Source organism: Pecten maximus, chromosome 16, assembly GCF_902652985.1.
Source record: "Pecten maximus chromosome 16, xPecMax1.1, whole genome shotgun sequence".
Lineage (NCBI taxonomy): Eukaryota > Metazoa > Mollusca > Bivalvia > Pectinida > Pectinidae > Pecten > Pecten maximus.
In genome coordinates this window covers 13,333,919-13,354,880 of record NC_047030.1, presented here as the reverse complement: position 1 = coordinate 13,354,880, position 20,962 = coordinate 13,333,919, and the positions used below count along the sequence as shown (strand labels likewise).

Below are 20,962 nucleotides of genomic sequence, written 5' to 3'. Positions count from 1 at the left end.
ACATGTACAGTTAATATATATAGTTCAATAACATGTACAGTTAATATATAGTTCACATAACATGTACAGTTAATATATATAGTTCACATAACATGTACAGTTAATATATATAGTTCACATAACATGTACAGTTAATATATATATTCACATAACATGTACAGTTAATATATATATTCACATAACATGTACAGTTAATATATATATTCACATAACATGTACAGTTAATATATATAGTTCACATAACATGTACAGTTAATATATATAGTTCACATAACATGTACAGTTAATATATATAGTTCACATAACATGTACAGTTAATATATATATTCACATAACATGTACAGTTAATATATATATTCACATAACATGTACAGTTAATATATATAGTTCACATAACATGTACAGTTAATATATATATTCACATAACATGTACAGTTAATATATATAGTTCACATAACATGTACAGTTAATATATATAGTTCACATAACATGTACAGTTAATATATATAGTTCACATAACATGTATAGTTAATATATATAGTTAACATAACATGTACAGTTAATATATATAGTTCACATAACATGTATAGTTAATATATATAGTTCACATAAGATGTACAGTTAATATATATAGTTCACATAACATGTACAGTTAATATATATAGTTCACATAAGATGTACAGTTAATATATATATTCACATAACATGTACAGTTAATATATATATTCACATAACATGTACAGTTAATATATATATTCACATAAGATGTACAGTTAATATATATAGTTCACATAACATGTACAGTTAATATATATATTCACATAACATGTACAGTTAATATATATATTGACATAGCATGTACAGTTAATATATATAGTTCAATAACATGTACAGTTAATATATATAGTTCAATAACATGTATAGTTCACATGTATAGTTCACATGTACAGTTCACATAACATGTATAGATCATACGCCGTATATAGGTCACACGCCATCTATAGTTAACACATACAAATTATACACCAAAACTAATAGCTACTACGAGGTGCATTTCAAGAACTTTGTGTGCATATTATGAAAACATAATTCGAAATCAATAGGACAGTTATATGAAATATGTACATATAAACATGTTGACTTTATTATTACAAAGATAATTGTTTTTGTATCAACAATAACTCCTATTCAGAAGTTGGCATTGTATAACTTCACGTTTAGTATACGATTCACTATGATTTGGTTATTTTTGAACGACAAGGCAGGTTAATATATTGACATTTTCTTCTTAAAAGTATAGAAAAGTCTATAAAATTGTCAACGTAAAGTATTGTTATTCATCTCATAGGGTTGTCTATAACGACCTGCCATAAAACCATGAGCAAACGACATCATTTTGCGAGCGAACAGAACCGAATGAGAATCCAGTTTACATCATAGATTCATTGTATCGTGGATGTCCTCAACAGTACTGTCTCATAGAAAACAGATTCTTCGACGTCTGCTGTTAGGTACCTTGTATGTCCTTGCTGTTGTAACGTCAATGACGTAGATTATGATACATGAGTCCTCTGAAAATCAATTCTAAAAGATATTTTGACAACTTAGGGATAAAGACGTTCTTCAAACCATTTGGCAATACATTATGTAATCATTCTCGTCATGATCCAAATCCAACCATTCTCGTCGAACAGAGATTTATCGTGTCCGGAGTATTCAGGAAGGACACATTGGCGTCGTTTCGCAGTACAATTATAATCAAAGTATTAAAACCTCTATTGTGTCAAAGGTCAAAAGGTAGCTGTCATTTTCCCAGCATCCGCAACATGCATCAGACTCAGGGCAGCAGAATGTTCTCGAGAGCGCATGCGTAGGGCTGCAAGACTATCGTCTATAGAACACCGATCGCTCATACTCGGTACTGCAATTGAAAACAATCAGAATCTAGTATGCATATAGATAGTCAGGTAAAAACTAAGGGATTTTATTTTAACACCTACATACACACAATAGATTTCAACAACAGTATGCATTTACATGACAAAAGACCAACGAATGATCCCTACATGTCACTTTTTCATGTGACAACAAATATTGTATCAAAAATATCAATCTAGAAATAGATACATTATATGTCGAATCATGAATACAGGATTTCGTCAGTAATAATTGGCAAGATAGCGTGGATTGAAATAAGGTGGTGAGAATATCATAATGAATATCAAACAGTTCTTAAATATTGCAGGAGATATTCTTTGACACTATCATGATAATCTTACCTGTTATATGAGGTGGGTAATGAAGAGGTGTTTTACTGACGTCACTGTAGGGTGAGTGGAAGTGATTATTTGTTGGTGGATAGTTCGTGATTGATGACGTAGTTGATGACGTCACTGGTGTTGCCCACGTATTACTAAATGTATTTTCTGTGTTTACCATTGAAGCCAAAGAATGCATCTGCTGAGAAATAGAGAAATGAATTATATCAGGAGGTGTAATTATGGTAAATTGGGTACCAATACAACATTATTTAACAATACAATGTAACAATACTTGATTATAATACAAGTAAAAATATTTTATTATAATACAATGTAACAATATTTTATTACAATACATTGTACCAATAGTTTATTATAATACAATGTACCAATAGTTTATTATAATACAAGTAAAAATATTTTATTATAATACAATGTAACAATATTTTATTACAATACATTGTAACAATAATTTATCATAATACAATGTAACAATAGTTTATTATAATACAAGTAAAAATATTTTATTACAATACATTGTACCAATAGTTTATTATAATACAATGTAACAATATTTTATTAAAATACATTGTAACAATATTTTATTATAACACCATGTAACAATAATTCATTATGATACAATGTAACAATAGTTTATTATAATACAATGTAATAATATTTTATTACAATACATTGTACCAATAGTTTATTATAATACAATGTAACAATATTTTATTACAATACATTGTACCAATAGTTTATTATAATACAATGTAACAATATTTTATTACAATACATTGTACCAATAGTTTATTATAATACAATGTAACAATAGTTTATTATAATACAATGTAGCAATATTTTATTACAATACATTGTAACAATATTTTATTACAATACATTATAACAATATTTTATTATAACACAATGTAACAATAATTCATTATGATACAATGTAACAATAGTTTATTATTAAATGAAAATTATTGTTTTCTTTTAAATAGTCGTAATATTCTACAAAGAAACAAATCGCATGAAAACTTCATCATACAATGATAATCACGTGCCCATGTTACTTTACTGAGCGTACAGATGTTTGGGACGAACAGACGTCTACTCTTGATTACATTTTCAATCTAGATTCGAACACAAGATTATCTCCCCCAAGTTTAAAAATTAAGATTAGACATCTTCTAGAGACAAAAATTAAACAGCTCAACTTCATAATCTTAATGTTCTAGAGACAGGGGGCAGTCAATTATAAAATATGTAAAAATAATACTGGTAGGTTTGTCCTCAATACTTCATTTATTTATTTATTTATTTAGATAAAATATTTATTTATTTAGATAAAATATTTATTTATTTATTTATTTATTTAGATAAATATTTATATGTAATATCTTATACAATATCTTGTAATCTCATTGCTGACTAGATATTCAGACCAAAGTCTAGTTGTTATTATATATTATGCAACATACACGTAGCAACAGACCAAGTCAATAAGTTATCAAACCTGAAGTAGGCATATATAGGTAAACCATTAACTTACCTGTGATGAGTGAGACAGGTAACTGTCCATAATACCAGCATATGAGTTCTCGTGTTTGATTGGTTGGCTCATGGACTGTAGAGACTGGGGAACTGTCGGTCTGTGGAAAAGACCCTCTGAAATGGGAAGATAGTTCTCCGTGGAAATAAATTGTAATTCTATGGCACCAAAACTACTTCAAAATAGATGCTTTATAACCTTATATTAGATAAAACGTCTCTAAAATATTATTCTAATCTTCCAAATGCTCACTATTGTAGAGATAAAGATGTTAGTAATTCGAAATGTAAACAAAAGCATCAGGTCAGAAATGATTTAAACGCATAAGAGAAAAAGCATGATTATCTCAAATAGTTATTTTAAATGATAAATGATTAACTTTAATAAGCTACATTTACAAATCGGTGAAATTGAGAGATTAGTTGTTTGTGAGTTGTAGAGTGTTTACCTGTTCCTGAAGGCAATGGATATCCCGGCTGGCTCGTGGAAGACATACGATGAGTTACCGACACCTTGCGGCACCTGTAGAAAACTGTTAAGGGCGGTAATCTGGTTACTTCCCATTTGTTTTCTAAACCTTGCTCTTCTGTTGCTGAACCATACTTGCACGCGAGCTTCGGTCAGTTTTGTTCTCTGAGCTAGCTCTTCTCTCGTATAGATATCGGGATAATGCGTGCGTTCGAAAGCTCTTTCCAGTTCGTCCAATTGCTCCGCCGTGAAAGTAGTTCTACTGCGTCTCTGCTTCCGCTTCACTGATAGACCTGGTTCTGAATCACAGTCAGATCCTTCTGTAAAATAAGAAACGAAAAATATCGGTAAAATTATGCTTCTGATGCGAACTACTAAATTATACATGTCAAAGACTAAGTTCCCTAACAGAATCATGGCTATAGAAGACATACATATGTACAATATATTGTATGACTTCATTTAAAACCTCGCGTACTCTTACAGATTGTCGTATCCGACCAAAATGTTTTGTCCCTTTTAATTTTGTTAAAAGAATGTTAATCTTTGTCTATTCTTCATTGACAATAGAACCCAATCCACATGTTGAGCACGTGCGTATCAATTCACAAGCACTTCGGTTACGTAATTTTCGGTTTTGTTGATATTTTTATATTGAAGCCAATTTAACGGTTTTACGATTTTCCTAACCACATATCATTGGTCTATCTGAAAAAAGAAGACAAGATCCCACTGAAAACAATATTAATTCTTGAGCAAATAACATTTGAACTGATCACAACATACTCGAGTTGAAAGTGTTTGCGTCGAATTTCATTGTAGAGAAATATACTTGAATATTTGAAGACTACTTCATATACTTGAAGAGATAAACTTGAATTGTGTGGCTAGTCGTCACATCTAAACACCGTGGTCTAACCACAAAACGAATCATTCCTACGGTATAATGAGATATCAAAACCACACCCGTATCAGAAACATTCCACAGCTACTTTAAATTACAACCACCTGTTAGTTTGGGGTATGAGTTTGCAAGTATTTATCATTGAAAACGGACAGAGACAAGAAATGGTGTTGATTTAAAGTGCAATGTTGACATTACTATGCATAATGCATGGCCGCCAAACATCCCGAGTATGTATTTACATTGTTAACATCAACAATGTCCTAACCGACCTTAATCCGTGTATCTGTCAGGGCGTCGCGCGAGCCGAGTCCCAATAAGCTAAAGGCCTGTTTGTGTCGACTTTCGACGTGATTTCGACGTGAAAATCATAACATACCTGGCATATCTTACGATTGTATTGTGCTCTCCTATTATACTGTATCGGCAAAGATGTGTATTTGATTTGTAAATCCAATATGGAAAAATATGAAATTTATTGAATTGTGTACATATTGGATTTGCCTCCGTGACCTGCAAGGTATGAAATACTTTATGATCTGTGACGAGTCCTGGGTCACACCTTCATGTTTTGACTGTATTAACATGCATCTAATTCTCAATTTGGATTGAAAGGTACGTATACTGTACGATACTTCGAAGCCGGCTATAAAGAAAATACTCCTACAAATCAAACAACAAACCCGAGTAAAATGCGTCATTTTGATTGGTTAAAAGGGAGTTATCGATATTTCGTATTGGCGTTTTTATTCTTTTTGAATTGGGGGCCGCGATGGCCGAGTGGTTAAGATTCCAGACACTTTATCTCTAGCCCTACACCTCGGGGTCCCCATGTCTGGAATATTTAAATCTTTTTTTTTAAGATAAAAAAAAGATGTCCGGACGCTTTATCACTTGCCCTCCACCTCTGGGTCGCGAGTTCGAAACCTATGTGGGGCAATTGCCATGTACTGACCATAGGCATGCAATACGTAAATGCTGAATTGTTATGTATCAGTTACAAGTTTTCAAAATCATTATGTTATTCATTATTATGTGTCGTAAGTATATTGCTTGTGTTGTGCCCTCCGCCATCTTGTCATTCAAGTTGCAATATGTATACATATAATATGAATATTGTGTTATCCTATATGCTGTGTTGCATTTGGAATAAATAAATTGAAATTGAATTGAGGTCGCTGGTTTCTCTCCGGGTACTCCGGCTTTCCTCCACCTCCAAAACCAGACATGTCCTTAAATGACCCTGGCTGTTAATAGGATGTTAAACAAAAACAAACCAAACTCTTTTCCTATTGGCGGGATTCCTTATTTGTTTGGTGGTTGGTTTATTTTTCATTTTTTTTCTTCTTATTTTATCTCGTTTGTTTTAACATTGCAGGATTTCTGCTTAGTTTTATGGTTATTTAATAAATTATTTATTTATCTATTTATTCTTGTTTTATCTTACCGCACGGGTCGTTTAACATTGTCAGCCATGTTATCTATTACATAGATACAATTGTTCTTAATTATAAATAACATATTTTTGACATTGATCATCTTTATTCCGTATTCAAGTTACTTCTCGAAAATATGAACAAAAATACAACGAATACTAACGTTATCATTAACATCATTAATAAAATCATTTTATTGTTGAAGTTGTTGTCTTCGCACCAATTACCAAGATGATGTTGTCAACGAATTATGGCTACAACTTTCACTGTCCTAACTCGGACAGCATGGCAGGATACTTCAACTGGCAATTTACAATTAGATGACTGGAGAATTAAGTGTCTTGTGTGTATGCGGGGAATCATGGAACGTTTGAATTACATGGATGGTTTTAGATAACAGAATAGAGACTTTTCTATCATCACGTAAGGCATGTCTTGGTAAATCTGCGGGGGGCCAAACCGGAGCTTCATATAAAGTTACGTAATATATGAATCATAATGAAATACATGTAGTTAATATGTTTTTGAAAGAAAATGTATGTAATCTTACACTGCGCATAGAGGATATAGCATTAGCTGTTTTATTTTACATTGCATTGAAAATGTGTGTACTGGCTCTTTGGAGCTGGCAAAGTATTCATACATAATTTTATTATTTAATATTCTGATTTAATATGAAAAGCATAATGCATCTTTTTTTATTAAATCGACCCAAAAGAATGTTATCAACTTGTGAGGCTAAATCTATATTCGAAAAGGAATCTGTGACAGATCTTTACACTTAGTTTTTCATAATTTTACCTTTTCGGGGTTATTAAGGACAATGATCGAAGGGATTATACCTTCTGACGCGGAAAGACTCTGCCAAATACGCTGCGGGAAGCCGTCTATCGACAGGCCGCATAGTCTGTGCCTAGCAGGACACGATTCTACCACACATCCGTAATTTACCTTGGCCGATCATTGAGAGAGAGATTTTACCTCACTCTAATAAATGGCGTACAACAATTCTATACTGTATTCATAACGTATTTATGCCCCATTGCGCCAAAATAATATTGAAATTATTGAAATTTTCCATGTTATGAGGGAAAACTTATGAGGATCCGAGTGCAGTTTACCTTTCCTAGTACGGTGTGGTGATAATCCCACACACAGTGGCTCAATAGTATATTACTACACCAAGTAGTTCTACTAAGGATGTGACAGTATAGAGTTTCTTCTGCTCGAAGTTGTAAAGGAAAAATCGAAAATTAACACGAAGCGTGAAAGGGTTATTGAGGTGAAAGTCACCTGGCTGGAAAGGTTGAGGTCAAAAAATCCCAAATTAAAACGGCACAAGGCTTACAATGAAATCGACAAATTGCATATCTGAATTTACAGGTGTGACTTTATGGGAATTAATCAACAATTCAATCAGGTTCATCAGGCCCCTTTCTGTCGCGGTCTGATAGCATTGTGGTAGGGACGTGTTGGTTTCACTGCCTCTGTCCCGACGTACCTCACGCTGGTCCAAAACAGCTGGACACAACGTCATTACCGGGCCAAGCCTCATCAGAAAGGATAGATATCCATGGGGATGGTTACCCTCCCTTTGAAATATGATTCCAAATTTTTCGGTTCAACAAAAATAAATACATTCTAAGATTGTGTACTACTAAAGGAAAAGTCATTTGGGGAAAGTTGAAAACAGCCGTATCGTATGAAATGTAAACTAAACCTCGGCATGAAATTTTGTATTTTTTGTTATTGCCGAAGAAAATCTCCCGTCGTAGCGCCACAATGAAACTGTCACGGCAGATAGTTCAATTCAGCTTTTACAGAACATTAATTTTCTATTTTGACCCTTGACTTTATTAATTTCATGATCACTTCATGAATTTCGACATTTGATAGGCTGGGACTATATTGAGATGTTAAACTATCAATCGACATGTGGGAAAACTTCAATAGACACGTCCCGTGTCCCTACCTTATGGGTGGCGGACGTTACACACTCTATACAGGCTCGTCAATTTCACGGGATATGTATCACATCAGGACAGGGCTCTTGTAGAGTACAAGTTTATCTTGGAAATTGTAGATTAAATAATTACCTACCTATTACGTTTTCACTAATGAAATCTGACATTTTCAAAGTAAATATCGGATAAGCTTTGCTTCTACGAAATATACTGTTATTCAAAGCAAGTATTTGTTTATTAATGTATTTATCTGGTTATTTATTTATTTATTTAAAAATAGTTCCGATACATATATTGAAGAATAAAAGACTAGATCGGTAACGGACCAGCGAATGCAGTATGAAATACCGTCAGTCTAACCCCGGAAATATCGAATCCTTAGTTTCATCAGATGACGCCCTGGTCAATTTTGTTAGGTTGGTATCTTTCATATCCTTAAAGAATGTAGATAATATTACATACAGTCAGTCCTTTCATACTTTATTAAATGATGTATATAGAGTTTTCTCAGAAGATACAATATTCCGGTGCCGCAAAAGATTTTACCAAAATTACCAATTGATGTCTATTGCATACCGATTAATCCCAGCAGGTTGCTGTAAATGATCAGTGTTGATACTTGTTTTATTTACACATCAACTATGCCTTGCCTATATGAACTTATATCCTCAAAATCTCATTCCACTCATAACATAATGTAATCGGTGATATTTCCTTGAATCTGTAGCTTTACTTATCACCTGGGCTCAGTCCTTTGTAAGAAGTGATTAGACTAATTCGCTGTTACACAACAATTTGGAAATCCTGGGCCCAGTTGTTCAAGAGGTTATCGGCTTAATCTCTTGACTAGTAAAAATCTCATTACTCCATTCAAAACCTGAGTGTGTGTAGTCCTTAAAATAGATAGGTAGGAGGAAACTGTCGAGCGCAATAGTTTCATAAAATTTTGTCACGTTATTTGTTGTTTTTTTTTCCAGAAATGATTGATCAGGATTTTTTTAATTGTTGTTAAACTGTGATAAGCCAATAACCTTTTGAACAACTGGTTCCTGATCAAATTATTTTTGGTGAAACTAACTTTACAAAAATATTATGAAATTCTACAACAACATTTAGTCTCTTCCTCTGCCTATATATTGAAATAAGGGGGAAATAGGATTTTCACTAATTACGTGATCAAGCTAATAACCTTTTGAATAATTGGGCCCTGTTGTTTTGAGTCCTTTAACTGAAGTGGTGTTTTATTGAAGTGTATTTTGTATGTACTAAAGGCTATGTATCATCCATCGTGCTGAGAACACAACTGGAATTTCGAAATTGAGTAACTACATTGTATGTCTATCAGTAACAATCATGCCTGGCTCAAAAGGTATAAAAACTCAAAAGAGAAGTTATGAATATCAATTTGGGCCGGAAATGTTGAAGAGGGGCTATACTTAACCTCCGATTTGATAAATATGGTAAAACTGGGATATTGAATACTTTAAACCGATACATTCTGAATAGACGTAGACTGGCCCCATATCCATAGAATATTAAATTATAAATGAAATTGAGCTTTATAATGTTGGTGTCTATGACATGTCTGATTCTTGCCCAAGTTTCAAACCGGAGGGAGATAATCTAGTATTTGAATTTAGCTGTGAATTATTTATACAAAACTTAGGGCTGTGCATTATTTATACAAAACAAAGGGCTGTGCCCCATTATTTATACAAAACATAGGGCTGTGCATTATTTACACAAAACATAGGGCTGTGCATTATTTACACAAAACACAGGGGTTGGCGGCATGTCTTGACAAGATGCAAGACGGAAGAATATGGACGCGGCAAGCAGTTAATGTTAATATGTAAAAACAATTTTTGTACACCTTAAAGAAAAGTAAATGCTAGTTATTTCCATTTGTTATCGCAAATGTGCTGAAATAAATTAATTCCTTATATCCAAACAATGTTAATATTAAAAAAAACACTTACTTATAAGATATATATTACCGGTTTATTGAAGAATTATTTGACAGATATAAGACAAAAATGTATTTTGGGTCGAATATCATAAGTAAGAAGTGTTTTCATGAGCTTATGTTTTGACAAAAGGAAAAGAAAACCAGAAACATTCATGTAAAAATAATTACTAAACTCTTGTTGTGAACGAATGTCTGTTAATCCATGGTTACATGTTTTAATTTGTTTGTTTGGCTATACAAAAATCAGTAAATGTTCATGAGTCATTGACACTGAAATGCTATACAAGTCAAAATGTGTATTCTTGTAACAATAGTATTTTATTGACAAACGAGATGACTTCATTTTCTACAACCTCACACAGCGATAAAACGCACGTAAAACTGCCATTTAATCGAGATGTACCGCCTAATGGAGCTAGGCCGGTATCCATTCACGTTCAGGGCGCTTCACCGCCATCCCTATCATTACATTATGTAAGGTATATGACCACGAGCGATTCAGCTGTCAATCATTCTGGCCATTGGTCACTTAGAGATCCTAACAGGACCTTGACCACTCACTGAGTGGTATAATGGCGACCCTCCAGCTATTGACGTCATACTGATGTTTTAATTAAGTTTTCACTTATCGATTCGTCGGGTATATACTTTAGACGCTTGATCGGTGTAGAAAAAAGTAATGCTTCTTTTATCAGAAGACGGCCCATTACGAATTGTTATCGCAAAAAAAGTTAAACCCCCAATTACGGTATCATCCTTACCACAGACTAAGATACAACCCCACGTAGTTACTGACATTTGTGTTCAAACCATTCATGCGGTATTTTCAAACCAATGGCTTTATGTACGTGTACAAACAAACGCCAATGAAAGCAATACCGAATCAGTGGAAATCTGATAAAATCGATTAATTTACAGATTAATCTGTGTTTATCTAACGTTATATCAGAAGCATGGTCAACGAACAGAAAAACTTCAGCTAAAATACTATCCTGAAATGTTTCCTCGCCAATTTGTTACTTAGGATTGATTTATTTACATAACAAATAAAACATTTTTATCATTATTATGAATGTTATTCAGTAATGACATACTTCAAAGGAACATATGAAATTATTTTTATTGTAATCATAAATGTACTGAAAATGAATAGTGATGCGTGATTTTACGGAATTTAAATACTTCTATTTAGATGTCTTAATATTAACACCTATAGTATACGAGCTTAAACCAATAAACATTTCACAAAGGGATTGGACGCAAGTAATCGTAACTTATCAATGTCTTGTTCATAACTCAAGTATACATATGCACAACTTAACAATGGACTTATGACAATTAATATATAATACATTATAATTTACATAGTACAATAAACAAGTATACTGGGTATTGCTAAAGAAAAAGAAATATATGTCCCTTTCCGGACCCAGCTGAAAATAGTAAGAGTGACCTTGACATTGACCTTTAACCCTGAATTTCGACTTTTTCACAGATATTAGGGGTTTTAATCATGGTGTGAAGTTTGGTAAACATCCCTCAAGGAATGTAGCCATTAGAGCACTGACAAGCTTTGGTGTTAGGTAATGTACGTTATTACGAACGGAGAAGGAATCTTAACGCTTCTTGGTTTTACCGGTAGGGGAATTATTAAGCACTTGTTTGTTTGTTTTGTTTGTTTGGTTTGTTTTTATTTAACGTCCTATTAACAGCCAGGGTCATTTAAGGACGTGCCAGGTTTTGGAGGTGGAGGAAAGCCGATGTACCCGGAGAAAAAACCACCGGCCTACAGTCAGTACCTGGCAATTGCCCCACGTAGGTTTCGAACACGCAACCCAGAGGTGGAGGGCTAGTGATAAAGTGTCGGGACACCTTAACCACTCGGCCACCGAGCACAAAAATACAGGGAGGAAAAAAGGGGAAGAGAAATAGAAAGAAAGTAGTACACTAACATAATAAATTTATCATAAGGAGTAGTAAACCACGTACAGAAATCGTCTGTTACTAATTCGCCTTTCATTAATAACACCTTTCTTGTTAGCTCCGTCTACTCAATTATTTTCGCGACAATGTCATTTTCTTCATTTTTTTATGATAAATTTCCAAGTATATTATGTATATTATGGTACCACCAACATCCAAATCAACAAACTTCATACCGGAAGTTATTGTTTTGGTAACAAGATTCCAATTCAAGAATTCATCAAGGATGCGGAAACGAGTTGAGGATGAGGGATGCAGTCGACAGGCTTGCTAACGGAGCATGTCTCCTAAAATAATGGTCATCGCCCTCCACGGAGAATGGTCAGTTTGGGGATGGTCAGTCATGAGATCAAACCGTTATCAAACGAACTGTCAATGTCTGTGATGATATAATGTACCATTACTTCAAACGACTTCCGGTAGACCGGTGGCGCCTTTATGAAACCACTGTAGGTGGTCACTATGGCTTCAATATGCCGTGTCTTTTGACTGGTGTTTTGAAATTTTGGAAACATTTCAGCGAAAAGTATCAAGTATCAACATAAATAATTCTAAGACATGAGGAAAATTATATATTTATGTGTTTAGTGATAACAAAACACGAGTAAAATGGCCACGATTGCTTGTCGATCTAACGAGAGACGATCTTACATGAATGATACAAAACGGGTCCAAAGTCTTCTAGTAGTTGCACCGGTCGAAAGCTTATACGAATAGCTTTTTCCTTGTTTACATACAAATATATACAATATTGACAGAGAGAGAGAGAGAGAGAGAGAGAGATGTCATTTAACCAGAACTTAATCTAGCTCCACAAAACGTTTTAAATGCTCTACACTCGTGGAAAGGTCCTTAAGACCAACAGTACAATAATGTATAAAAGATCGCTGGGAGTATTAGCCAAATGTAGGATAAGGTGTTATCCAGATTAATTGAGGTCTCTGATTGAACTGTATTTCTCAGAATAGTATATATATTATAGTCATTATTAGACATTGAAAATGCTTGACGGGATACGAAACAAAAGACTCGGGCTAATTACTGAACTCCCCCTAGTTCCTCAGCAGGCATCGTGAATATTAGCGCGAGGCTCCCGCCGTGTGGCGCTGTGGTCAGTCAATCAAACCACGTCCGCTATATATAATGTGTGATTACTAAATCTGACATATTAATTAAGCTATTTGTGGAGTGGTGGTTTGATGATTAACAACTGAGAAATGAGCTTCATGTCTAATTTTCAGACATGCCACTTGAAGAATTAATTATTATGTTTCTTATCTATGTCACTGTTAACATATAGTGCTTCGAAATTTATTTAAAATCTACTATTATGATATTTTAAATTTTTTTTTTTTACTTTAAACATATTTTATTGCCAAATTAATTGTGACAAAGGATTAGGCACAAGTTTTTCCAAGTTATGGATATTTAAAACAAAATTCACCTAAATCCATATGATAAAACTGCGTCCTTTCGGAAATGGTTGAAAATAAACTTATATCGCCGTTTAAGATGTTCACTCTTTGCCGTGAATTTTCATGATAATCCACGATGTTAAGTTTTAAATGCCTCGTGTGTGCCTTTATATCCACACTGATTTGTAAATGACGAAGTTACTACAGAGTTGTCCGATAAAATATTCTAGCTAATTATTAAAGTAACAAGTCCCTGTGGTAAGAACGGGGGTTAATAAATGAAGGTTTTTTGGTTCATCTCGCCCGATCGAATCATACCGGTCAATTTGACGCTAATGACATATCTAACTACAGTCTTACTAAAGGTAATTACACCGGCTTATACCAAATTATATGTATATGACCTTTTTCAAAGTTTTCATTATCCGTGATCGAAAGATAATACCTACTTTTACGGTAGAAGATACGTTGAAATTAGCAGTATGTAAATCTCTCTCTGTACTAGCAAATCTAACACGCGGAAGATTAAATCGTCTAATGACACGTGTGAAACACGTGGATTAGAACTCGTGTCCAGAGCAACACTAATTAATACTGCTTGAATGTAATTGACCGATAAGGGAGAAAATCAATCTTTCACAAGGACAAAAATTCAAGGAAAAAACTACCGAACAATGTGAAAAATATATCAGCGATGTTAATAATGGGATGGAAGGAGAGGAATGTGAATTAATCTATACTCAGCTGTTAATTACAAGTTAATCAATTACTGTTAATGAAAGCTAATTCTAAGCCTTCATTACGACTATTGGAAGGTTGGAAATTAACGGCGGCCCTAAGCGTACATCCAGCAAGACTAAAAATGGCGGGAAATTGCTAATCAATTGAGCTGAAGAGATGCATTATTAAAACGCCATATAAAAAGCCGTGAGAAACGGTCTCGCTTTTTATGAAAATTAAACATCAAAGAGTCTCTGACTCCAGGCTACACGGATTCTTAATCATGCGACGAGAATACAATTTGAATAATATTTGGTAACTCTTTAAAAACGCATTCCATACTTCTGGAACTGTTCGTATGCTATTATTTTCTTTTTCGAAAACAATTTAGATTTCAGTTTATACAGCGTCAAACCATCTAGGACGGGTAGATTTGGCAGTAATGCCTATATTATATATGGTTAGATTAAAACGCAAAATGTGCGTGGTAATCTATTTTTAATGTCTAAATTAGTGAAACATTTTATAGGTGAATAATTTAGAGGGAGACATTTTACTTTTCAACAGTTTCATATATTCCCTGAGTAGAAGCGTGTGTTACTTTTACTCCCATTAAAAATGACATATAAATTAGACTAAGAACACTTAATAAAATATCGATTGTATTGGAGATAGAAAGACTTGATAACACGAGTATGTTTTTGTTTTAAATACGACACACACTTGATATACGCGTACGGCGTTCTGCTGATGAAATAATGAAGAATTTTAATTAACAATTTACAAATTACTCAACGACAGTGATTTGTATGGTGGATTCCTTTGATCGTAGCTTGTCACGCCAAAACTATACTACATGTAGTTTATCCTATTTTACAATTGAAAATTAAATGTTTATATGTGATGTTATTTTCCTAAAAAAAGGGGAAAAGAATGTGAGGAATATCTTTCCGAAATCATGCATGCACATCCTGCAGTTAAGAAGAAATGAAATAGTGCAGACAGAAGATAGTGTATTTCTATGTGTTTAAATTATTATTTATTACTTTACCAGACCCCCTGTATTGCTATGTGTTATTATTATTATTAATTATTTTGCCAGACCCCCCTGCTTCAATCTGATATTTAATAAACCTTTTGTTGAATCAATTCGGTTCACATGTCAGTGGCCAGAAAGTAATGTCTGTATATCAGTCCTCGATTTCCTCGTGCTTGAGTCTGATTTATATTCATTGATAGCAAGGCCTCGTGTCTCCTGATAAGTAATTCTATATTATGTAAGTATGGTAATTATCTCGTTAATATGCAATAGTACGTGATAAACACAGGTACCTGTTACAACGACACGAAGACACAGGGGCATGTTACAATGACATGTGAACACAGTGACCTGAAACAATGACATGTAAACACAGGGGTCTATAACAATGACATGTAAACACAGGGGTCTATAACAATGACACGTAAACACAGGGGCCTGTAACAATGACACGTAAACACAGGGGTCTGTAACAATGACACGTAAACACAGGGATCTGTTACAATGACATGTTAACACAGGGACCTGTTGCACTAACACGTAAGCACAGGGGCATTCTTACATTGACATGTAAACACAGGGGTCTGTAACACTGACACGTAAACACAGGGACCTGTTGCATTGACACGGAAACGGTTGTCTATGTAGCCTGATGTGAATATTTGAGGGCCATGTGTTTATCTTTTGCCGGTGTTTCGTCACATGAGTTAAGCATCTCAATAAACTTCTTCTCATACACTCTTAAGAAACGAGTGTATTTTCTATTTTCAAGTATTAATCAATCTATACTATATGGATCTATAACATTAGTTATGATTAAATATCGATATATCAATATTGTACTGGAATTACGTAACCGTCAATTTTATCGAATTTTGATCGTTTTCTAAAATAGACTCAGCAACAATAGTCATCCCGTAGGACATTGTAATATCTGACTTGTATCCGGATCGTATTATCCGGCCGTGTAATCCGTATGTTCCACTATTGTAGCTGACACGTCAATGGCTTTATATACTTACGTCAAATCGATACACATCTTTATCACACAAACGTTTGTCATGCAGACATTTGTCAGACCATGCAAGATTATACGAGATAAACCCCTGGTGTTATGTGAGTACTAGAAAATCGGCTGATCGCCCCGGCGTGTGTGGCTTCTTTTCTATAAAATACTCTATATGTGGCGAACACTAGAAGATAATTATATTTGTATGGAAACGAAATCGACGAAGCTGTTACAAAAATAAACATAGAGTAGTAATGCTATACTGTAATACAGCTGTGTTAGCAAAGAAAGAAAACTGATTTGCTGTCTTATCAAGAACAAGAATTATCGATACATATGTCCTGTACGTAGATTCCTCATTTTAAAGGTGCATTATGCTTTTGGAATTAAATATGATAGAAGTACCCAAGTAATCGACATTCTCCACCAGATTAAAGATGAATAGTTTGTCTACATCCACACGCCCCTATTAACCCCAGCCCCACCCCTCTACTCCCATAGAAAGTAATGACCATATTTCAACGTGTAAAAAGAAGCATTAATGCCGGTAATCAGTGATTTTACGCGATAACCTCGGAAATAATTAATTAATAGACGTGATAATCTTCCGCCACATTTCACATTGGCCCTACATGCCTGGGTCGATTCGCAGTAATTGTAGATAAATCGGTTTTATATGCGTCACGATAACAGTTTTATCGGCGTAAAGGAATTGGCCTATTAGTAGCCCCATAAAAGCTTAGAAGCAAATAATTTTGGAAGGATTTTTTTTCACCAAATATGCACTTTCTGATAGATATAAGGCAGCCTTGCCTTACTCAAACCCGAAGGGAATTAAGGTGGCATTTAAATAAATACCCGCTTTCTTTATAAATCATTCCCCTACAATTCCACTATAACCAAATGAAAGTTTCTCAAAACATTAATTTAACTATTCACCAAAAACTGAGGACATAAAATCAAAAATCTCAAATATCCCAATTTTCAAATGTGTTTCATAATTAAATGAACGCAAAATCTATTATTTTTTTAAATCAATATTCGGCTTTTATAAAATCTTCTGCGAACATATGCGGAAAACCATATCCAAATTATAATGAGGACTATGATATATTATTTTGAGTCTGTTCGTCCTACTCACCGTCGTCTGTCTTGTCGTCCTTGTTGTCAGCCAAGATCCCATCTATGCTGTGTTTGTTTCCTCCTCTACCGCTGATACTAATATCGTCGATGTCGGTGTTGTCCTCTTCCTCTTCCTTCAGGATCGCTTCCGCCTCCAGATCTGACTCGGACTCGGAACGGTGGAATTTACTCCGGAGAACCCTACTGATGGAGCTGACACTCGGTACGGAACTCCTGTCACACATACCTTCTTTTAACAATCTATCACGTATCTCCCAGCTAAAAATACCCGGATTGTCCTTTTTGTAGTTTTCTATCCTTTTTTCCACTTCCGGTGTGGCTACTCGTGGTTTGCTGCCACCAATGACTCCCGGGCGGATACTTCCGGTTTCCTGGTAACGTTGGAGGATTTTACTCACGCAACCGTGCGAAACCCTCAACTGACGACTGATGACGCACGGACGCACACCTTGGGCTGCCAGCTCTACTATTTTCAGGCGTATGTGATTTGGGAGGGGTCGGCCGTTTATAAAAACTCCACCAAGCTGATTCACTCGACCTTGACCTACAAATAAATAAATGAAATATAATTATAATTCATTCAATAAATTCTATTAATTAATAATTTAAATATATATAGTCATTGATCAAATATACTTGTAGCGATTGAGATGTGATTATTTTATTACTCCTTTCTCGCCCTATAAATCAATAAAACTTTAATTATCTTTTTTGTTTATGCGCATGTATTTGTGACCCTTATTTTTCTTTGGAATTATAATCTACTAAATAGGCTGTATACAGGTTTATTTAAAAGACACCAGAAAAATGAAATGGTATTGGAATATAAAGCATGTGGCCATATAAATGGGATGATTGTTCCGATATTATAGAATTGCTTACATATAAAATCTAATCAATTACTAAATGAATTCGGGTAAAATATTGATAAACGTTTTTATTACGACACGGTATCATGCAACATTTCCGCGATTTATTCAGCTTTAACCCCGTATGAAGATTATTATTTAGTGTAACGTCCTATAAACAGCGAGGTACACAACTTTGTTGCATATTAATATATTATGGATATGCTGGCTAAAACAAGACAAAATACGGGGTCGTGTCACATGGTATATCATAAATGCTCAAGCAAAGAAATAGTTGTAATAATAATCATGTTTGATAAAGAATACCATTATCCTAAATAAAATAAAGCACACAAATTGTGGAAATATTAAAAAAAAACTTTTAAACTATAAAAAAAATGTGAAGCACGTGTTTTATTGCCAGTAAACGCAAACAAGTACTTTTCTTCATAAAATATTTTACAAGGACTTTTTTTGACATGTCTTATGTCCTTAGATATCGGAACAACGTACATGCTCGCAGAAAATTTGAAACAATTAATATCATCGGTCGACGTAAAAATCATTATTATGTCATTAATAACACATATAAACATGTTTTCGATTATTTTTTTTAACTTTTTTGATTTAATTCGAAATGAAAGTACAAAGATTATAAGCATGTTTGACAGTGCAATTTGCCTTATAAAATACCCATGTCTATAACACACGTTACTGAAATACTAGTTTAGAGCTAACAAGATTGTATTTTATGTATAATGTTGCTAAAGATAAGATATACATAATAAAAACTAAAATGGCTTCTTTGCTTTGCCGAACTATGTCAAAATATGAAGAAAATAATGTACAGGTCCTTTGTAACTGGTATAAAACTCGACAGAACGTTTATATATCTATAACCACTAACAGATTTTATGGTGGTTATTTACATGGCTCGAGTGTGTTTACAAATTAAATATACCGTGACAGATGGGTGATTTCATACCTTCGATTAGCCAATAAGATACGTAACGAATTAATCGCATTGCCAAATTAACCACAAAAACCGGGAAATCTTTACACCTCTTACAAACAGTTTTAAAAGTCCGATTTCTGTCAGATCTACAAACGTGTATATTTTGACGTCTGTCCTACCTTTCAATAAAGCTTCAGATTCCATGCGAGCGAATCCCATCATTTTTCGATGTGTAAAAATCCCCCACGCACCTGTCGCCAACAATTTATATGCACATACACGGTAAACGAGCTGTGTACAAGTCTCACGCAAACTGATCTTGTGAGCGTGAATTTTTATCTCATCATCTGATATGCAAATTAGTTTCATGAATAATTTTGTCAGAAACAATGTCGGAACTCGTAGGGCCCTGTATCGGGTTCAGTGGGAATGGGGAGGGGGGTTTTGGGGAGAGACTGGGGTGAGGGGTAGGATCACATTACCATTCAATCTGGTATATTTCTTTATCATCTTATCCAGACGATGTATCTTACAATCAATTAACGTTGGCCAATGAAATATCATTTGCTCTATTTACGTGCTCAAAGGAAGCCCCGGGTTTTCCAAATCTGGTCGCACCCTTTGAGTCGATATGCTTTAATACCACAGCGCCCCTAATCAGTTTCTGATCGAGCGAGACAAAACTCTCAAACATTAACTCAAAAACTTTCAAACGATAGCAAATATGGCGACATCACATATACATCTGGATTGAAATTTAATTTAGAAATTACTCGAGCTTCAAAGAATTTACAAAATGATTTAGCTTACCAAATTTGTTAGTTTTCTTGTTTACACCAAGTAACAGGTGCTTTTCCTGATTGGCCTTCCTCTAGAAAATTGCCTATACCGGATCCACGCTTAAAGCGACATTATCATTGAATGCTTATTACGCGTAATTGGTGGTTTCACAATGGGTTTATTTATATAATTTGGTATGTACGTTTGTATTGTGTTTACATTACATGTTATCGTGTATGTTTACTTTGAACCGACGAGTTGTAATGTTTAAGGTAATAAAGAACTGCGATCTTTCCCTTATTTTCTTTTCTTTTTTCTGTAAGCATTGCTTGGTTTTTGCCTCTAAATGACTCTGATTGGGCCGTAAACAATAGAAATAAAACCGATAAATAAACTCATCATTCTGCTAAATGTCTGTTGAAGATTGGAAAACAAAGATTTAGCGCCAAACAATGCCCGTAAGAACCCCTCTTTAAATAAATACAAAAACACTGGAATGTCTGTAAGAATATC

At 34.1% G+C, this 20,962-nt stretch overlaps 1 protein-coding gene across 1 annotated transcript; it reads right to left on the bottom strand.

The window, feature by feature from the left end:
- Positions 1-941: 941 nt before the first annotated feature.
- Positions 942-19,954, bottom strand: LOC117344440 (paired box protein Pax-3-like). The gene is given in 7 exon segments (XM_033907166.1): positions 942-1,921; positions 2,280-2,457; positions 3,817-3,932; positions 4,265-4,296; positions 4,298-4,604; positions 17,865-18,410; positions 19,849-19,954. Coding segments are annotated over 7 exon segments (1,353 nt in total). The 5' UTR covers positions 19,892-19,954; the 3' UTR covers positions 942-1,790.
- Positions 19,955-20,962: the final 1,008 nt, after the last annotated feature.